Source organism: Oratosquilla oratoria, chromosome 12, assembly GCF_046742065.1.
Source record: "Oratosquilla oratoria isolate Oo_2021 chromosome 12, ASM4674206v1, whole genome shotgun sequence".
Lineage (NCBI taxonomy): Eukaryota > Metazoa > Arthropoda > Malacostraca > Stomatopoda > Squillidae > Oratosquilla > Oratosquilla oratoria.
In genome coordinates, this window is record NC_134788.1 from 37,039,046 (window position 1) to 37,059,342 (window position 20,297).

Consider the following 20,297-nt stretch of genomic DNA (forward strand, 5'->3'; position numbering starts at 1 on the left):
AAGCAAGTTAGCAACGAGTGAATATTACAACAATATATTAATGAAAAAAATTAATGTTGAGGAAATAGAAATAGAGAAGACACTAAGAGGTGAAGCTAAAAAAGAAAAAAAAAAACGCGAAGAGAACGGAGACCGCCGAAAGCAAGGAATTCTGTTGGAGGATCGTAGATATGAGGCTGAGAAAATGGTACATCAAAGTAAGCGGAACAAAAGAAACAGGAAACAGGATGGAGAGAAAAAAAAAGTGACTATACTAACATAAACGGATTAATCTCAGGATTGAATGAACTAAATGATTACCTGTCAGATGAAAAACCAGACATAATGGGAATTGTGGAGACGAAGTTTAGGGGTCCACTACCACCTAATAGTGTTGGACACGGTTTATATAACTATTGGGTTAAAAACAGAAACGAGAACCAGGGACGAAGGTAACTGAGGGTAAAAACAGTGTGGAAATGATTATGATAAAAGTTGAAGATAGCGATATGAAAAGTGGAAATTTTGTGATGATTTATTTGTCCCAAAAAAACGGGCTCTTAGAAAAAGGGCGAGCATTCAAAAATGTTAGATGATACAAGGCATTCATTAAATGATATCTTAAAGGATTGAGGTAACCTGGTACTTATGGGGGATTTTTAACTGCAAAGAATTTTGTTAGGAGATGACAGTGAAGTCACAAATGAAAAAGAATAAATCTTAGTACACAAAGTCATCAATGAAAAAGAAATCTAGAGAACAGCACAATTCACCAAATTAATTTTGGTCACTTACAACCTGATTAAAATTTTTGTTAATGATAAATTCATCTAGTTTATAAATGCTATTACTGATATCAAGATTAGGACCTTCAGACATTTTTTATAATACTACTTTCTATTATGTTTCTGTTGACAAATGAATTACAAGAAATAATAACGGAAGCATTAATCCAATTAATACAATGATTGGATTTTTTCATGTGAACAACTAGAGCATTGGATTCTTGTGCTGTTATAACACTATGTTTATGTTGTTTAATTCTAGTTGATAGTTCTTTGCCCGTTTATCCAATATAATACTTTTCACAATCTCTGCAAGGGATTTTGTATATGCAGCCATCAGAATCAGCGGGAGAATTCTTAATTATCAATTTCTTAAAAGTACATGGGTTGTTAAAAGCTACTTTAATATACCATGTTTTAAGTAGATGAGGAACTTGAGAAAGATTGTTACTGTAAGGTTCTTAATGTCAAAAGGGGGAGGGGGTTGATTCCTATGAAAAGGCTTTTTTTTCGCCAAAGAGAGAGCGTTATCTAAAAATGTTCTCGGGTACTTTAATCCTAAACCTAGGTTAACAATAGACTCAAATTCTTCATCAATGCATTCCGGGCTGCATATCCGCAAAGCACAGAAGAACATGGAAGAAAATACAGATTTTTTTTTCTTTTTTTTTTTTTACTTTATCTTAAGTGTGCAGAGTAATAATGAATATAAGAAAACACATTTTTCGGTTTTCTATAAATACTAAATTCAAAGCCATTACCTTCTCTGTGGATGAGGCAATCTAAAAAGGGCAATTTGTTATTATTTTCTAATTCTACAGTAAAATTAAGGGACTGTGGGAAGTGCTTATAGGTGAACGTGTCATAAAAGTTGTTCAATTTCTTTGGTGAACTTATGTATACTTACTCTATCGGAAAGAGTATTATTGCATACTAAATTGTTTTAGTAACATGTATATATTACGTGTAGTTAATTTTTTTCTTTCTTTTTTTTATGATAGTATCTGTAATCATTGAAGTATCCACAGGCATAGGTAATCAGCCTACTATGTAGGAAATGAAAGATTAGAGTCTTGGAAACAAGTTCATGGTGTTAGATTTTTTCCTACTCTCTTTTATTCTTTTTTATGATTTTTTTATTTTGAATAGTAGAAACTTCAGTGAAAATCTGCTATGATAAATTAAACAAAAAAATTAAGTTACAGTTTCCTTTGTTTTTTTCTGATCAAATTAAAGAATTACTCTTTCTCTTTACAAATTCGAAAGAATGAATGAAATCGGACAAAAAGAAACAGAGATATGGCTATTTAAATATAAAAAACATAAACTTTTCAGGAGAGGCATTTAAAGTTTAAAGGAGCGCACCGGCATTTAAAATCCTCCGGCCGCGTACTCACTCGTGACATTGTCTATTTTTTTACGTTTCCGTTTAAAACTTTAAACAAAACTGAACTGGCTATCGAAAATTTGACTTAATTTCAATATACAGAATGTTTTTTCATGCAATGGGGTTGCCAGATGTCGCCAATAATTTATCTATTTCATTTTATATATAAGAACAGAAACGGAATTGAGCTGTAATATTTGGTCGAAGTGTTACAGCCATCATAGAGAATCTTTTGAATACCTGTTGGTAGAATAAAAGATAATACGATCGCATGCATGACTGGTAGGCTAACAGATACGCGACAGGGCGACATCCTTTCTCCTTTAGCTTTGAAGAGATACTGAGATCCTTGTGGTGATTGACGATTAGTGTTGGGCAAGTTGCCAGATATCTCCATACATATTAATTATAGTAAACAAAACAGAACTGGGTATCAAAATTTTGACTTTATTTCAATATACAGAATGTTTTTTCATGCAATGGGGTTGCCAGAGGTTGCCAAAAATTTATCTATTTTATTTTATATATAAGAAAAGAAACGGAATTGAGCTGTAATATTTGGCTAAAGTGTTACCACCATCATAGAGAATCTTTTGAAATGTTTACCTAAAATTCGTTGATTTTCCAGAATTTTTCGTGTTTTCGCGCCCTACAGTCCCTTAATGGAGGGAATCAAATTATTCAGAGATTGTAGAAAAGTATCCAGGTCTTCAGTACATGGCCACAGGCCTTTAAAGAACATCATCTACATATCTATACCATATCGCATTAAATGGCAAAATTTCACACAATAGTTCTTTTCCTAGTGTATAATGTTATTTCTAAACCTCTTTGTAACTCACTTTTTTTCTGTATTCCCCTGAAGATGTGAATTACACGAAAGCGCTTGGAAATTACTTTTTCCTTCCGATTTCCTTAGTGGTTACCAGCAATTATATATATATATATATATATATATATATATATATATATATATATATATATATTATATGTCACACACACACACACACACACACACGGCTCGGTGGCGGATTGGTAAAGCACTGGCCTCACAAGCCAGAGAACCGGGGTTCGATTCCCCGGTCGGGCGGAGATAAGTTGGGTTTGTCTCCTTTCACGTGTAGCCCCTGTTCACCTAGCAGCGAGTAGGTACGGGACGTTAGTCAAGGAGTTGTGACCTTGCTGTCCCGGTGTGTAGTGTGTGAGTGGTCTCAGACCTACCCAGAGATCGGCTAATAAGGAGCTCTGAGCTCACTGCCGTAGGGTGGTGTCTGGCTGTTTCGACAGAGACTGCAGCAGATCCGAGGTGAATACACACACACACACACACACACACACACACACACACACACACACACACACACACACACATATATATATATATATATATATATATATATATATATATATATATATATATATATATATATTATATATATATATATATATATATGTATGTATATATATATATATATATATCCGAGGACCGACCTTAATACCGTCCATTTGGAATATTCCGTTGTTTAAACACGTATAAAGTTATCACTTCGTCTGCTACTCATAAAAATCTCTATTAAACACACTTTATCATTCTATTTCATGTGGAAGTCAATAAATAGCCTCATTAAAACCTGAAGTGCATTCCCAGAAGTTTATGCTCACATAAATACCATTAGCAATGATTACGCTAAGCTGAGCACGCTGAGATGACAGAAAACTATGTTTACGTAAGCAAAATACTCACGGAACATGCTGTGCTTAATGGCGTCTCACCTCTTTGTGTTGATTAAATAACATTGAAATTGGTATATATGTGAAAGGTTCCCTTTAATTTTAGGAAAATCTAAGTGTAAAGTTTATGCCATACAATTAGTGTAGATTATATGTAGAAGAAATACGAGTGTTAAAGGCCTCGCGGTATTTTGTCTTACCCTCTATGATATTAAGTGCTTCTACAGGTTTACGAGTAGCCTATATGGAACCATTGACTCTAGTGATATTTTGTCTGGTAGTATTGTGTAGCGATGTGGTGATATTGTGTAATGTTGAATAGAATTACAGATAGAACGAAAATATGGCGTATCATATTCCATATAATTGCTTGTCTGATTCGAAACTACTCGCGTCTGGGATATGTCCGAACACAGTGCAGTAAGAGCACATAATGTATAAACCTAACATTCTCCTCAACTTGTCAATTATGCGCTCTAGATTATGTATACAAAAAAAAGTAAAATTATATGAGAAATGCACTCAGGTACGTCCATTAGATTATGAAAAACGGTGACAATTGGAGAAATGCAGATCACAAAAAGAAAATAAATTAAGAGTACATTAAGCGATTATCGTTTGAACGACTACGAAATTCAGAAACAGTAGTCACTCCTTCAAAAATCACGTGGTTAAGTTTTCTTTTGACTTGTGTTTATTTCCACTTGGTCGTATACAAATGTGAATCGAAAAATCTGTTGATACCACGAGAGTTGTAGGGATTGTTGAGGCTGTTGAAGAATCCTTTGCTTAAAAATTGCGTGACACACAATTTGTAAGTAAAGAAGGCAGGCACCCAGGTATTAAATGTTACTTGTAGGCATTCGCCAACCGAGAATTGAATATTGTCTACTCCGAGAGCTACTATACTGTAGCATGATTGTAGGAATTGTAAGGCATTTTGGTTTCACAGGTGATGATACTGTGGGTAATTAACGACGCCCAAGCGCAAAATTCCACAGCTTGTTGAGGATGGGTAGGGGACAAAGTATATAAGTTTAGATCTTTTTTTTTTCTTTTTCTTTTTTAATCTAGGTTATATTGAAGTGAAAACTGCATCCCAGAAAAGAAATTACTCCCATAATCTTAGGGCATAGTCTATATAATATTGTAAAGTTTTAGAATAGCAGTGTGTTTGGTGATTTCATTGTCCAAGTTTGTAACAGTTTGCTTTATTCAATGTAGCATAACCTAACTTAGCATTATATTGAGCATTTCTGATCTGCCAGGTTGTCATGCACACACACATGCACACACACACACACACACACACACACACACACACACACACACACACACACACACACAATATAGAAAAGGAAGAATGATGTATGAAAAAACAAACTTTGATCAAATAAGAGAATTCTTTCAAAAAGAAAACTGGGAAGGAATATACAAAGAAGGAACAACAGTGGAAGAGAAATGGAATATTTTGAAAAAAAAATAAAATAAAAAAGGAGTGGAACAGTATGTCCCAAGACAAAAACAAGAAAAGAAATATATAAAATGTTGGTACAGCAAAAGTTGTGAGGAGTTAAAAGACAAAAGAGATAAAGCTTGGACTAAGTGGAGAAAGGACAAAAGACCTGAAAAGTGGAAAATATATACTTGTTATAGAAATGAATATGTACAAGCGTGCAGAGAGGAAAAGAGAAAATATGAAAAAGATATCATAGAAAAGTGTAAAGATCAACCAAAACTATTTTACAGATTTGTAAACAACAAACTGAAAAATAAACAAGATTTGGAAAAATTAAGGCAAGGAGGAGTTGAATATACAGAGGAATTAGAAATGGCAGAAATTATGAACAAACATTTTAAATCAGTGTTTACAAGAGAGAACATACAACCTGAAGAGATCGAATGGAAAGAGAAAGTCCCCCCCATGAAAGAAATAGAAGTAACAAAGAATGAAATATTGAAACACTTGAGTAATCTTGATGTTAGAAAATCGCATGGACCAGATGAAATAGCAAACTGGATTTTGAAAGAATGCAGGAAAGAACTGGCAGACAAAATACATAGTATAATAAACAGTTCCTTGAAAGAAGGAAAAGTCCCAGAAGATTGGAAAAGAGCAAATATAGTACCTATATATAAAGGGGGAAATAAGGAAGACCCTACCAACTATAGACCAGTCTCTCTAACAAGTACAATAGCAAAAATTTGTGAAAGAATTATCAAAAGTAGATGGGTAAAATATTTAGAAAAAAACAACGTGCTAAATCCAAGGCAATTTGGATTCAGACAAGGACGATCATGCGTCACCAATTTGATATGTTTCTATTCAAGGCTAATAGACATAATACAAGAAAGAGATGGATGGGCTGATTGTGCATTTCTGGACTTGAAAAAGGCTTTTGACAAAGTACCACACAAAAAGTTGCTTAAGAAATTAGAAACTGAAGGAGGAATACAGGGCAAACTGCTTAAATGGATGGAAAACTTTTTGCAAGAAAGAAAAATGAGAGTGGTGATAAGAGATAAACACTCAGAATGGGATGAAGTAATAAGCGGTGTCCCACAAGGAACAGTTCTGGCCCCAATAATGTTTGCTATATATATTAATGATATGGATGAAGGAATTAAAAGTTGTATGAGCTTCTTTGTAGATGATGCAAAACTGTTGAAAAAAGTGAAAACGGATGAAGATTGTGAGTCACTACAGAATGATCTGAACAAAGTACAGGAATGGAGTAGGAAGTGGGAGATGGAGTTCAACACTAAAAAGTGTAGTATAATGGAATTTGGAAAAAGCAAAAACAGAATAATAGGATCATATAGATTGGGAGAAGAAGGAATAAAAAAAGTAGAGAATGAGAAGGACCTGGGAGTCATTGTTATGAATAATATGTCACCTGAGAAACATATAAATAAGATTTTTGGAGAAACTTATAATTTGATAAGAACAATCAAAGTGGCATTTGCATACCTGGATGAAGAAATGGTGAAGAAAATTCTAACCACTCTGATAAGACCAAAATTGGAATATGCAGCAACAGTATGGTCACCAAGTACAAAAAAATGTATAAAAAAAACTTGAAAGAATACAAAGAGCAATTACAAAATTGGCACCAACACTCTCAAAACTATCATATGAAGAGAGACTAGCAAAACTTGAACTACAGACATTAGAGCAAAGAAGAGAGAGAGGAGATTTGATAGCTATTTACAGAATCATGAAAGGCATAGAAGTTATTGATAGAGAGAATCTGATAAAATGGGATGATGGAAACACAAGAGGACACGGAAGGAAAATCAAGAAGGACAGCTATAGAAGAGATATGAAAAAGAACAGCTTTCCTCACAGAGTAATAGACAGTTGGAACAAGTTGGATGAAAAAATAGTGTGTGCAAGAACAATACATGAATTTAAAAATAGTTTAGATAAAATGAGATATGGAGACGGGACCTCACGAGCGTAGCTCTCCTTCCCGTGAAATACAACTAGGTAAACTAGGTAAATACACACACTGACTCGGTGGCACTGTTGGTAGAGCGCTGAACTGGGAAGTAGAAGTGCTCCCAGTACCCAGTTCGAATCCTGCCCAGGGCCGAAATTATTTCGGTATCGCTGTGCCTCGGGTCGTTACTCTGACTCTCGTGGGCGGGGAGTTGGGTGTGTGTGTGTGTGCAAGGTCATAGCATTACCCATAGATCGGACCTACGAGCTCTGAGCTCTCTTCCAGGAGGGAAATAGCTGTCGATCACGAGTCCAACAAGTGATCCAAAGACCAAGTGAATACACACACACACAAGTTAGATGAGAAAGTGGTGTGTGTAAAAACAATACATGAATTTAAAAATAGTTTAGATAAAATGAGATATGAAGACGGGACACCACAAGCATAGCTCCCCTTCCCGTAGAATACAACTAGGTACAACCAGGTAAATACACACACACACACACACACACACACTTGCATAGAAACTATTGATAGAGAGGATCTAATAAAATGGGATAGTAGAAATACAAGAGGGTATGGAAAGAAAATCAAGAAAGACAGTTATAGAAGAGATGTGAAAAAGAACAGCTTTTCCCACAGAGTAATAGACATTTGGAACAAGTTAGATGAGAAAGTGGTGTGTGCAAAAACAATACACGAATTTATAAACAGTCTAGATAAAATGAGATATGAAGACAGGATACCACGAGCATAGCTCCCCTTCCCGTAAAATACAACTAGTTAAATACACACACACACACACACATTTATGTATATATATATATATATATATATATATATATATATATACATATATATATATATGTATATATATATATATGTATATATATATGTATGTATATATGTATGTATATATTTATATATATATATATGTATATATATATATATATATATATATATATATATATATATATATATATATATATATATAATTACACACACACATACATACCAAGAGCTTTGTCCACCTTATAAGGGAGGTATCCAAGAGCAGTCAAGAGTTTTTACAAGAGTAGTAGAGCTTGTGTTAGAATTGGAAATGGAGAGAGTGCGTGGTTTGAGATGAAAGTGGGGCTGCATCATGTTGACATGGCTGTTGAATGTGTACATGGATGGGGTGGTGTGGGAGGTAAAGGTGAAGGTAAAGGGCAGGGGACTGGAGGTGGTTAAAGAAAATGGAGAAATGTGGGAGGTGAGCCAATTCTTGTTTGCTGACAACACTGCACTTGCAACAGGGTCAGAGAGAGAATTAAGGCAGTTAGTGATGGCGTTTAGGAAGATATGTAATAGGAGAAAGTTGAAAGTAAATGTGGGTAAAAGTAAGTTGATGAGATGTGCAAGGGGAGAGGGTGGCAGTGAATTGGAACATAAGAACATAAGAATAAAGGAGACTGCAAGAGACCATAGGGCCTACACTAGGCAGCTCCGTGGAAGTAAGTCTTAAAGGAGAGAGGCTGTAGGATATGAATATATTTAGGTATTTGGTGTCGCATGTGGCAGGAAAGGGAGGAGTGGAGGTTGAGGTAAATTGTATATTGAGAGAAGCAAATAAGTGTCTAGGGGGATTAAAAAATGTCGTGAGAAATAGGCAGCTGGGAATGGATGCAAAGATGAGAATATATGAAAGAGTGTTTGTGGTGATGGCACTGTATGGAGTGGAAACTTAGAATTTAAGAGAAACAGACAGGAAAAGGTTGAATGCATTTGAAATGAAATGTCTGAGAAATATGGTAGGGGTTGCAAGATTGGATAGAGTGAGCAATGAAGTGAAGGGGAGAGTGGCAGCAGAAAAGTAGTAGACAGATAGGGCTGATGGAAAATTTTTGGAATGTTTTGGACACATGGAATGAATGAGTGAAGAAAGATTAGTAAATGAGGTGTGGAAGGCAGAGGTGGAGGGAGTGAACTTGAAGGGACAACTAAGGATGAGATGGATGGATTGAGTGAAAGGGGCTGTGAGCATGAGGGGAATATCTGATACAGATTCTTAAAACATGAAAGTTAGTAGTTTATATATATATATATATATATATATATATATATATATACATATATATATGTATATATATAATATATACATATATATATATATTATATATATATATATAGGTATATATATATATATATATATATATATATATATATATACACATTGATGAGTACACTGTTGATAAATTGGGATTTAATGTAGAAAAATAAATGGAATTTTTACCTTTAATTTGCCACACTGCTTTTATCACAGAATTTAAAGATAAAATCATACACTTTATGAATAACTTGAATAAGTAATATTCCCTATGCTGCAAATGCAGAAGACAATCCATATATATCTCATATCAGTGATATGATGATAATGATGACATGGTTTAACGTCACACACTCCCCCCTATCAGGAGGCTAGGACAGTGCCCCTCTCAGAGGGCTTTGTAGCATGGAATTTAATGAACCATGCCCTTGGTTCAACTTCGCCGGTGGCAGGATTCGAACCGCCCTCACCTCGACCTTTGCGTCAAGTAACGACGCCCTAACCCGCTCAGCCAGCAAGCTTCTTATCAGTAACAACACAAAATTTGATGCAGAATACAAGGATAAGTATCAGGGTATTAAAAGTTGTCCCTTGTTCTATTTTAATGATAGACTCAGTAGTTTCATAACTTAAAGTAACACGTAAGTGGATTTCTATCAATATACCAAAGGCTTTTTCCCCAATATAAGGGAGGTAGCCAAGTGAAAAGGAACATACTCCCACCCATTACATTTCCACCAATCCCAATCTCACCCACCACCCTCTCCTCCCTCTCATCTTAGCTCCTCATGGATGATGGCTCATTCCTGTATCCTGCCCACTGTCCTGGATAAGAAGCAATGCAGCAAGACACAGTACATTCAGAGGAAGGTTGCTTCACTTATTCAACAACAATGCCCCCATCTCCATCCCCTCATGCGGAACAAGACGGAGAAAAATCCCTTCGGGCTGAGTCTAGATATCATTCTCACACATCCACTCCCTACTCCCGTTATCCCCTGCCCCTCCTTGTGTCCTTGCACCACAGTATCATCTATACACAACCATTGCCCACTCACCCCTATATCCTGCCCTGTTCCTTCCTTGCTCAACAGACATTCTTCTCCTGCATAAAGCCCCTTTTGCCCCATTCATCTCCAAAGCGCTGGTGGGCCACCTAAATAAAGAAGACCATATGCTCAACCGGCAGTGGGCAGAAATAATAAGATAAAGCCTAACAAGAAGACAGAGGAAAATAATTGAAGCAGTGTACCTAGCTTCTGAGGACAACATAAATCAGAAAGTAAGAGATGTCAAATGGTAAAAATTCACAGTGAAATACACAGCTATTAGGAGCTACCCCAGAACAGTGCTGACCTAGGTTGATGGGGAAATATCTAATGGTCTACTGTCCGGCAAGTTTCACACTCACATTCTCCACTCCACCCTTACATCTTACACTTATGGCAGCACTTTCATTCAACATTTCCACATTATCGGACCAACACGCCAGATCTGTTTATTGAGATTCAAATTGTATCAGTTTTTGATTAATCTATTGTATGTCTATGCCCAACCTTCATTATCCCCTGCCTACATGGTGGGACTATGGAATTGGATAATAAATGTATACAGTCACATTTGAGCCAGAGTATCATCCCTCAGAAGAAGTGCAAAGGGAACTCAGTCAGGAGTAAATTTGGAACTAGACCCATGTCTTCTTCCACCTTCCTCATCTATATATATATATATATATATAATATATATATATACATTTATATATATATATATATATATATATATATATATATATATTTTTGAGATGTGGTGTCTGAGAAGTAGTGTGGGGGTTACTAGGCTAGATAGAGTGAGAAATGAGGAGGTGAGGAGGAATGTATGTATGTATATATATATATATATATATGATATATATATATAATATATATATATATATATATATATATATATATATATATATAATATGTGTGTATGTATATATATATACATATATATATATATATATATATGTATATATGTATGTATGTATTTATGTATGTATATATATATATGGTTTCCCTTGTCCTGCCAAAGAAGCCAAATATGCTTTGGTGGCACATACAGTATTTCTACTATTTGCACAAATTGCCCCACTTAGTATATTTTATTTAGATATTTAATTGAATAAGTGAATCATTGATGATAGTAGAAATATGTGCCACTAAAACATATTTGGCTTCTTTGGCAGGACAAGGGTAACCATCAAAATTCTATTGGAAGAGTTACCCATAGATTCCATATGCTAGTATTATAATGACCCGAACAGAAAAGAATCCGATTGTATATGTGAGATACATACTTCTTTCTCATAGGAGTAAGTCACAGATTCCATAAGATTAAAACCACTACAGATACTTCCACCACACAGCAGACACAAAACACTTTATACCTATTGATTCCAAAAGGTAGTATTATAATGACCTAAACAGAAAGGAATCTAATTGTATGTGAGATATGTACTGTTTTCCCATAGGAGTAATTCTAGCTTTCATATACTGAGAAAAGAATAGTGGCCTTTGCGGTGAATTTTCTCAGGGTGCAGTTTTATGAAATGTCATAAAATAAAGCTACATAGGAAATAAACATTTCTAGTATAGCATGTGTGATGCAGCTTTCTCAGGATATAGTAATGTGAAAACATTTTAACCACATAGAAGAGGAACCTTTTATTTAGACCTGTGCTATTTATCTTTCAGACTTAATGGTATTGTCAAAGAGGATCTGATCTCCAACACAGAAGAGAAGCAATTTTGCGGTAATCTGTGTGATGCAGCTTTTTTGCAGCAAAGTCTCCTCAAAAAGCACGTGTTATCCCACACAGGAGAGAAACCTTTCCATTGTGACCAATGTGATGCATCTTTCTTAGTAAAGGCTAAACTCAAACCACACATGATGACCCACACAGGAGAAAAACCTTTCATGTGTGGGGTTTGTGATGCAGCTTTCTTATACAAAGGTACTCTGAAGCAACATATATTTACACATACTGGAGAAAAGCCTTTTCCTTGTGGCCTGTGTGATGCAGCTTTCTCACAAAAGAGTTCACTAGAGAAACATATATTTACACATACTGGAGAAAAACCTTTTCATTGTGATCTGTGCGATGCCTCTTTCTCAAGAAAGGGGAGGTTAAAGATGCATATGAAGACCCACACAGGAGAAAAACCTTTTGTGTGTGGGGATTGTGGTGCCGCTTTTTTACAAAAGAGTAATTTGAAGGAGCATATGTTCACACATACTGGTGAAAAACCTTTTCATTGTGACCTGTGTGATGCAACTTTCTCAAAGAAGTGTAATCTGAATAGTCATATGATGATCCACACAGGAGCAAAGCCCTTTCAATGCAACCTGTGCTGTGCTGCTTTCTCAATAAAAGGTAGTCTGAAAAAGCATATGATGACCCACACAGGAGATAAACCTTTTGTGTGTGGGGTTTGTGATGTAGCTTTCAATCACAAAGGTAATCTGAAGCAACATATATTTACACACACTGGTGAAAAGCCTTTTCATTGTGACCTGTGTGATGCAGCATTCTCGGACAGGAGGTCACTAAAGACGCATATATTCACACATACTGGAGAAAAGCCTTTTCATTGTGACTTGTGCAATGAGGCTTTCTCAGATAGGAGGTCACTAAAGAAGCATATATTTACACATACTGGAAAAAAGCCTTTTCATTGTGACTTGTGCAATGAGGCTTTCTCAGATAAGAGGTTACTAAAGAACCATATGTTTACACACACAAGAGAAAAGCCTTTTCATTGTGACCTGTGTGATGCCACTGTCTCAACAAAGTGGAGTCTGAAGATGCACATGAAGACCCACACAGGAGAAAAACTTTTCACGTGTGGGGATTGCAATGCAGCTTTCTTAAGTAAAAGTAGTCTGAAGCAACACATATATACACATACTGGTGAAAAGCCTTTCCAGTGTGACCTGTGCAATGCAGCCTTCTCACTGAAAGGTAATCTTAAGCAGCATGTGATGACTCACTCAGGAGCAAAGCCTTTCCAGTGCAATGCATGTGATGCTGCTTTCTCACAAAAGGGTGGTCTGAAGCGGCATGTGAATACCCACACAATAGAGAAAGCATTTTGCTGTGACCTGTGTGATGCATCCTTCTCAATAGAGAGTATTCTAAAAAAGCATATGATGACCCACACTGGAGAGTAACCTGTCCACTGTGGCTTGTGCGATGCATCTTTCTCCTTAAGTCATCATCTAACAAGACATGATGACACACACTGCAGAGCGGTCTTCCATTGTGACCTATGTGCTACAGCTCTCTCTCACAAAATAGTGACCTGGAAGAACATACGAGGACCCACACAGGAGAAAGACCTTTCCAGTGTGACATGTGCAGTGCAAACATACCCTCAGTAAGCATATGATGACTTACAGATATGTAGCTGTCATGAGAATGAAATCACAACTAAGGGTAAATAATGCATATTGACACTTGACATACGTTTTCCTAATCTTGAATGTATATACAGAAGAGGACAAGATTGTGGCAAGTGTTATTACAGCAAATGAATCACGTGAAGGATGATATAAAGAGATTAGCAGTACTAGCAGAGTTGAGCAGGGAAATGAGAGAACAGACACAGGAGGTATGATAGACTGCTAGAGAGGGACTCCAGGAGATGAAAGAATAGGCAAAAGAGTATACAGGAGAATCATTAGCTTGTGTATGATGCGAGCTATGAGAAGAATTGCAGCTTGTGAAAAAGGAGGTGGAAGAAGTTAGGGGTGATGTGGAGTTCAAAAACTGGGCCAAGGGCCAAGGCCAAGGTAATCAGATTGCCAGAGGAATAGATTATCAGCCTTGCAGCCAAGCAGTCAATGTAGTTTCAGCACCTGGGGATCTTGAGAACGCCACCTCTCCCGCGTCACGTCACTCCCCCTCCTTGGTGATATTTTTAAAGCTGCTGTTACCTTATGGGGTTGCCACTGATGTCCCCTTATCTTGTGCAGCGTAGGAAGTCTGCTAAGATTAGGTTAGGAATACTTGGAATATTCCATTATTTCACTATATAAGTATATAAAGAGTTCTCACTTCAATTGACACCAATAAAAATCCCTATTAAACACAATTTACCAATTTATATTAAATAGATCTAAATAAATAGCCTTATTAAAACTTGATGTGCATTGGCAGAAGTTTATACTCACAGAAATACTGAGAGCAGTCATGGAATGTGCTGTGGTCGTGAGAAGCTTGCCCATGTAATAACCCCCTTGTCTCTCCCTCAGTCGCATTGTATATGCTTTGTGTAAGTTAACATTGTATATTATGTGAGAGGTTCACTTCAGTGTCTACGAAAATTGTGAATGTAAAGTTTATGTTATACAGTGTAAATTGATTGTAGAAGAAATATGAATGTTGGAGGAACCACATGATATTTTGTTTTACCCTGTATTATATTAAGTGCTTGTACAGGTTTATATGGAACTATATCTTAACTATAGTGATACCTTGTCTATGGTGATATTGTGTAGTGAGGTGGTGATATTGTAAAGTGTTAGATAGAAATACAGATAGAACAAAAATATTGTGTATCATATTCCCCATAACTGCTTGTCTGATTCATAATTAGTTACACCTGGGACATGTCAGATCCCAATGCAGTTATGTAGAGAAATTGGATGTTGAACTACACACATATATACTAATATTCTCCTCAACTTGTCATTTACTTGCTTTCTAGAATTTGTACGTAGAAACAAGTACTTAGGTTATGCAAGAAGCGCACTCAGATATATTCAAATAAGTACATTAAGTTTACAGAAAAGGTGTGTTGGAAAAATGCAGAACACAAAAAGAAAACAAATTGGTAATGAATCAATTATCGTTTCCATGGCTAATTCAGTAAGACTCGTCACCCCTTCATAAATCAAGTGATAAATTTTCTCTATACATATTTCCAGTTGGGTGTAAAAAAAAAAAAAAAAAAAAAAAAAAAAAAAAAAAAAACTCGATATCATTAGAGTTGCAAGGATTCTTCAATCAATCAAGTCAGCCATTCTGAGTCCACTGTTGAACAAAGATCTTCATAGCATTCCATGATTCACACGACCGTGCCATCCTCTGCCACGTCACTCCTGCAAACTTGTCGTTCTCGTCTCTCCACCTTCTGTCTGGTCTTCCTCTTCCACGCTCCCTATCTCACGGCGTCCACTCAGTAACACACTTGCTCCATCACTCATCAGTCGTTCGCACCAACTTATCTGCCCGATTCCACTTCCTCTCTTTTACCACCTCCACATTATCTATTACTATAGTCTGCTCTCTCACCCAATTTGCTCTCTTTCGGTCTCTCAGCGTTAATCCCATCATTGATATATCAATTCTTTTCTGTACAATCCTTAGTTTTGTTTCCATCGCCTTCGTCAGTTTCCAAATCTCACACCCGTAGATCATTGCTGATAGAATGCATTGATTGTAAACTTTATGTTTCAAACATAAAGGTGAAGAGCCTTTCAGGATCTATTATACTTTCCAACCAATTGTAATTCGTCTTTTTATTTCATTATCATGATCTCTCGCCACTTTCACCATCTGGCCTATATAATTATATTCCTCAACTTCTTCAAGACTCTCACCATCGATTTTAATCTCTTTACTTTGAACTTTCGTGTTGAACATTACTTTGGTTTTACTCTTATTCATTTTTAAACCTACTTTGAGACTTTCTTTGTTAAGACCACTCAGCATATCTTGCAAGTCTTCTGCTCTTTCTGAAATAAGAATAATGTCATCCGCAAATCTTAGACGGTTCAAATATTCGCCCTTAAACTTTAAAAAGTTTTTTTTCCTAACCTAACCTTCTGAAAATGTCTTCCAAGGAAGCTGTAAATAATTTAAAGAAATGGTATCGCCTTGCCGTACTCCTTTCTCAATCTTGATCTTTTCTGCACCTTTATGTAGTCGAATTATAGCTGTACCTTTCGCATAAATCTTTTCTAAAACTCTTACGATCTGTTCGTTTGTACCCTGCTTACGTAGCGAGTTTAGTATTACTATTCTACCGAGTCAAAGGCCTCGTAGTTTACAAAAGATAAACAGAGAGGTATATTGTATTCTGTCGTTTTCTCGGGTAGTTGGTTTATCACCTGCAAATGGTCTAGAGTCGAAAATCCGCGCCCAAAACCTGCCTGCTCTCTCAGTTGGTTTCCATCTAAAACTTGACTTTGTCTATTTGTAAGGATTTTTGAGAATACTTTATATACATTTGATAACAAGGTAAACGGCCGATAGTTACTACGGTCCTTCTGGTCTCCTTTTTTATGAAACAAAATCACCATAGCATTGTACCACGCATCAGGAACGCTTTCTTGACGTAAGCACTGGGTGTACAACTGAGCTAACTTAATATGAACTAATTTCCCTGTGTCTTTCAACAGATCTATCGATATACCATCTTCCCCAGGGGCTTTCCCTCGTTTCATATTTTTAGAGCAAATTCTACTTCTTCCTTTGTAATCTCTGGTACACTCCTAATGTCTACAGATGAATTTACTGACTCAACTACGGTCTTCGACGAGTAAAGGTCTTGGTAACTTTCTTCTACTTTTTTTTTTTTACCATTCTGTCTCTGCATTTAATAATTTCTCCATTTCTATCTTTCAATCATATAATTTGCTCTCTTCTTAAAGCATGTCTGCGCTCTGTCTCTTTAATACTTTTACCTTTCTGAATGGTTTCCTTTATTTCATCCATGTTTCTCCTTCTTTTCTCTGATCTCTGCCCTTTGTTGATAAGCTTGTTTAGTTCTATTCTTTATACTTCGTCTCTCCTACTTTTGACCTGCACGGTCCATCTTATTATAATTAGGTTATTTGTAGTTTTTTTTTTTTTTTTTTTTTTTGTACTTCCTACTTTCTCTGCCGATTCCCTGATGATATTCACCAAATTCAGATTAATATCTTCCACGGTGCCCTCGTTAGTTCTTAGAACTTTGAATCTATTTTTCATTTCTAACTTTTTTTTTTTTTTATTGTCCTTAATCTTTGCAAGGCTTATTTTCTTTCTTAAAACTAGTTTATTTCTCTCGGCTCTGAACTGAATTTAGCTATGCAAACCACCACTACCTATGTTGACTATTTATCACCGTAACATTGCTAACGCTTTTGCTCTCATCTCCTAATATGAAGTCTATTTCGTTCTTTATTCTTCCATTTGGACTTCTCCAGGTCCATTTACGACCTACACGCTTTTGGAAGAAAGTGTTCATTATCCTCATGTTAGTTCTCTGCAAAATTGACTTACATATCGCCTCTGTTATTTCTTTCAATTAAACATAAAGAAACTAGAAATAAGTCAATGATCAATGACAAAGATGGAACCATCACTTTGCAAGTTGACACGCGAACAAAGATTGGACAAACTAAACTTATCAACTCTGGAACAAAGAGAAAGAGGAGATTTGACAACCATCTAAAGAATGGGACAGAAGAAATACAAGAGGACATGAGAAGAAACTTAACCCATTCAACTACGATGACAAGATGTCTTGTCATTTGGTCAAATAAAACAAAAAATCATAATAAAACAACAAAATGTTTGATGATCAAACAGCACCAGAAAAATATGACGTCATCAGTCCTCCTCGAGGAGGACTGATGACGTCATATTTTTCTGGTGCTGTTTGATCATCAAACATTTTGTTGTTTTATTATGATTTTTTGTTTTATTTGACCAAATGACAAGACATCTTGTCATCGGAGTTGAATCGGTTAAGAAAGACAGTTACAGAAGAGATATTAAAAAAAAAAAAAAATCCACACAGAGTAATAGATATCTGGAACAAACTGAAAGAGGAAACAGTGAGTGCTAAAACTATACATGATTTTAAGGAAGAACTGGATGCGGAGATACAACTACGGGGCACTACGAGCATAGCTCTCCTCCCGCAAAATGCAACTAGGTAAACACACACACACACACACACACACACACACACACACACACACACACCGACTCGGTGGTACAGTTGGTAGAGCGCTGAACTGGGAAGCAGAAGTGCTCCCAGTACCCAGTTCGAATCCTGCCCAGGGCCGAAATTATTTCGGTATCGCTGTGCCTCGGGTCGTACTCTGACTCTCGTGGGCGGGGAGTTGGGTGTGTGTGTGTGTGTGTGCAAGGTCATAGCATTACCCATAGATCGGACCTACGAGCTCTGAGCTCTCTTCCAGGAGGGAAATAGCTGTCAATCACGAGTCCAACACGCGATCCAAAGACCAAGGTGAATACACACACATACACTCAGTAGCGCAGTTGGTAGAGTCCCAGACTGTCAGTATGGTGGTGCCAGCAGTACCTGGTTCGAATCCTGCCCAGGGCTAAAATTATTTCAGTATTGCTGTGCTTCGAGTCATTACTGCAACTCTTGTGGGCGGGGAGTTGGGGGTATGTGTGCATGTAAGGTCATAGCATTACCCATAGATCGGTCATACAAGCTCTGAGCTCTCTTCCGGGAGATCACGAGTCCAACACGTGATCCAAGACAATGGTAAATGGTGAATCTCACAAACACACACACACACACACACACACACACACACACACACACACACACACACACACACACACACACACACACACACGACTCGGTGGCGCGGACACAATTCGGTGGCGCGGTTGATAGAGTACTGGACTGCCAGTACGGAGGTGCAGCAGTAGCTGGTTCGAATCCTGCCCAGGGCCGAAATTATTTCGGTATCGCTTCGCTTCGGGTACTCCGACTCTCGTGGGCGGGGAGTTGTGTGTGTGTGTGTGCAAGGTCATAGCATTACCCATAGATCGGTCATACGAGCTCTGAGCTCTTCTGGGAGGGAAATAGCTGTCGATCACGAGTCCAACACGTGATCCAAAGACCAAGGTGAATACACACACACACACACACATAGGTATATATGTATGTATATATATATATATATATATATAATATATATATATATATATGTATATATATATATATATATAACAGTATAATATATATATATATATATATATATATATATATATATATATATATATATATGCAAAGTAGACCACATTGGAAAAAGAAACTAACGAAGCAGAGCGCTTTCGTATATTACATCTTCAGTGCAACAAGTACTTGTTGCACTGAAGATGTAATATACGAAAGCGCTTTGCTTCGTTAGTTTCTTTTTCCAAGTGGTCTACTTTGCATAAGTGAACACACGTACCCGTGTTCTTATATTAGCATATATATATATATATATATATACATATATATATACATATAATATATATATATATATATATATATAAATATATACATATATATAAATATATATATATATATATATATACAGATATATACACACACACACACACGCACACACACACACACACCTAAAGGTGACAAAAATTGCAGAGGGCAAAGGTAATGCTGAATTGATCATGATAAAAGTCGAAGGCAAGAATATGAAAAAGTAGAAAGTTTGTGGTGACTTATGTGCCTCCAAAAACAAGCGCTTGGAAAGAAATTGAACATACAAAAATGCTAGATGACACAAGAAAAATCACTCAATGAGATACTAATGGGTTAAGGGTAATCTGGTAGTTATGGGGGACTTCAATTGCAAAGAAATTTGTTGGGACAGCATGACAGTGCAAGGAGGAGATGACTCGTGGGGCAATGTACTGCTAGATATGACCATGGAGTACACAATGACCCAATGGGTCCATGAAAACACAAGGTACAGAAATAATGAAGAGCCATCGAAACTAGATCTAATATTTACAAAAGATGCTGAAATAGTGCATTAAGTACATTATGAGACACCAATTGGATAGAGTGACCATGTACTCATCG

General features: G+C 36.5%; 1 protein-coding gene and 1 long non-coding RNA gene across 5 annotated transcripts in view; one reads left to right on the plus strand and one right to left on the minus strand.

The window, feature by feature from the left end:
• LOC143031428 (uncharacterized) overlaps positions 1-3,497 on the minus strand; it is a 224,804-nt gene extending 221,307 nt beyond the window's left edge. Inside the window, exon 1 of one of the 2 annotated variants that reach the window (XR_012967004.1) lies at positions 3,160-3,497. This is a non-coding gene — a long non-coding RNA (uncharacterized LOC143031428). Of the gene's footprint in view, positions 1-3,151 lie in introns of both variants that reach the window. The other variant, XR_012967003.1, reaches the window with a different exon arrangement.
• Positions 3,498-4,594: 1,097 nt separating this feature from the next.
• Positions 4,595-14,990, plus strand: LOC143031429 (uncharacterized). 3 transcript variants are annotated; one of them, XM_076195229.1, is made up of 2 exons: positions 4,595-4,721; positions 12,147-14,990. In XM_076195229.1, exon 2 carries the CDS (start codon positions 12,340-12,342, stop codon positions 13,621-13,623), a length of 1,284 nt encoding a protein of 427 aa, XP_076051344.1. In that variant the 5' UTR covers positions 4,595-4,721; positions 12,147-12,339; the 3' UTR covers positions 13,624-14,990. The 3 variants fall into 3 exon arrangements, with proteins under 3 accessions (XP_076051344.1, XP_076051343.1, XP_076051345.1); XM_076195228.1 differs by having other exon boundaries at positions 4,597-4,696; XM_076195230.1 differs by lacking the exon at positions 4,595-4,721 and adding an exon at positions 10,231-10,696.
• Positions 14,991-20,297: the final 5,307 nt, after the last annotated feature.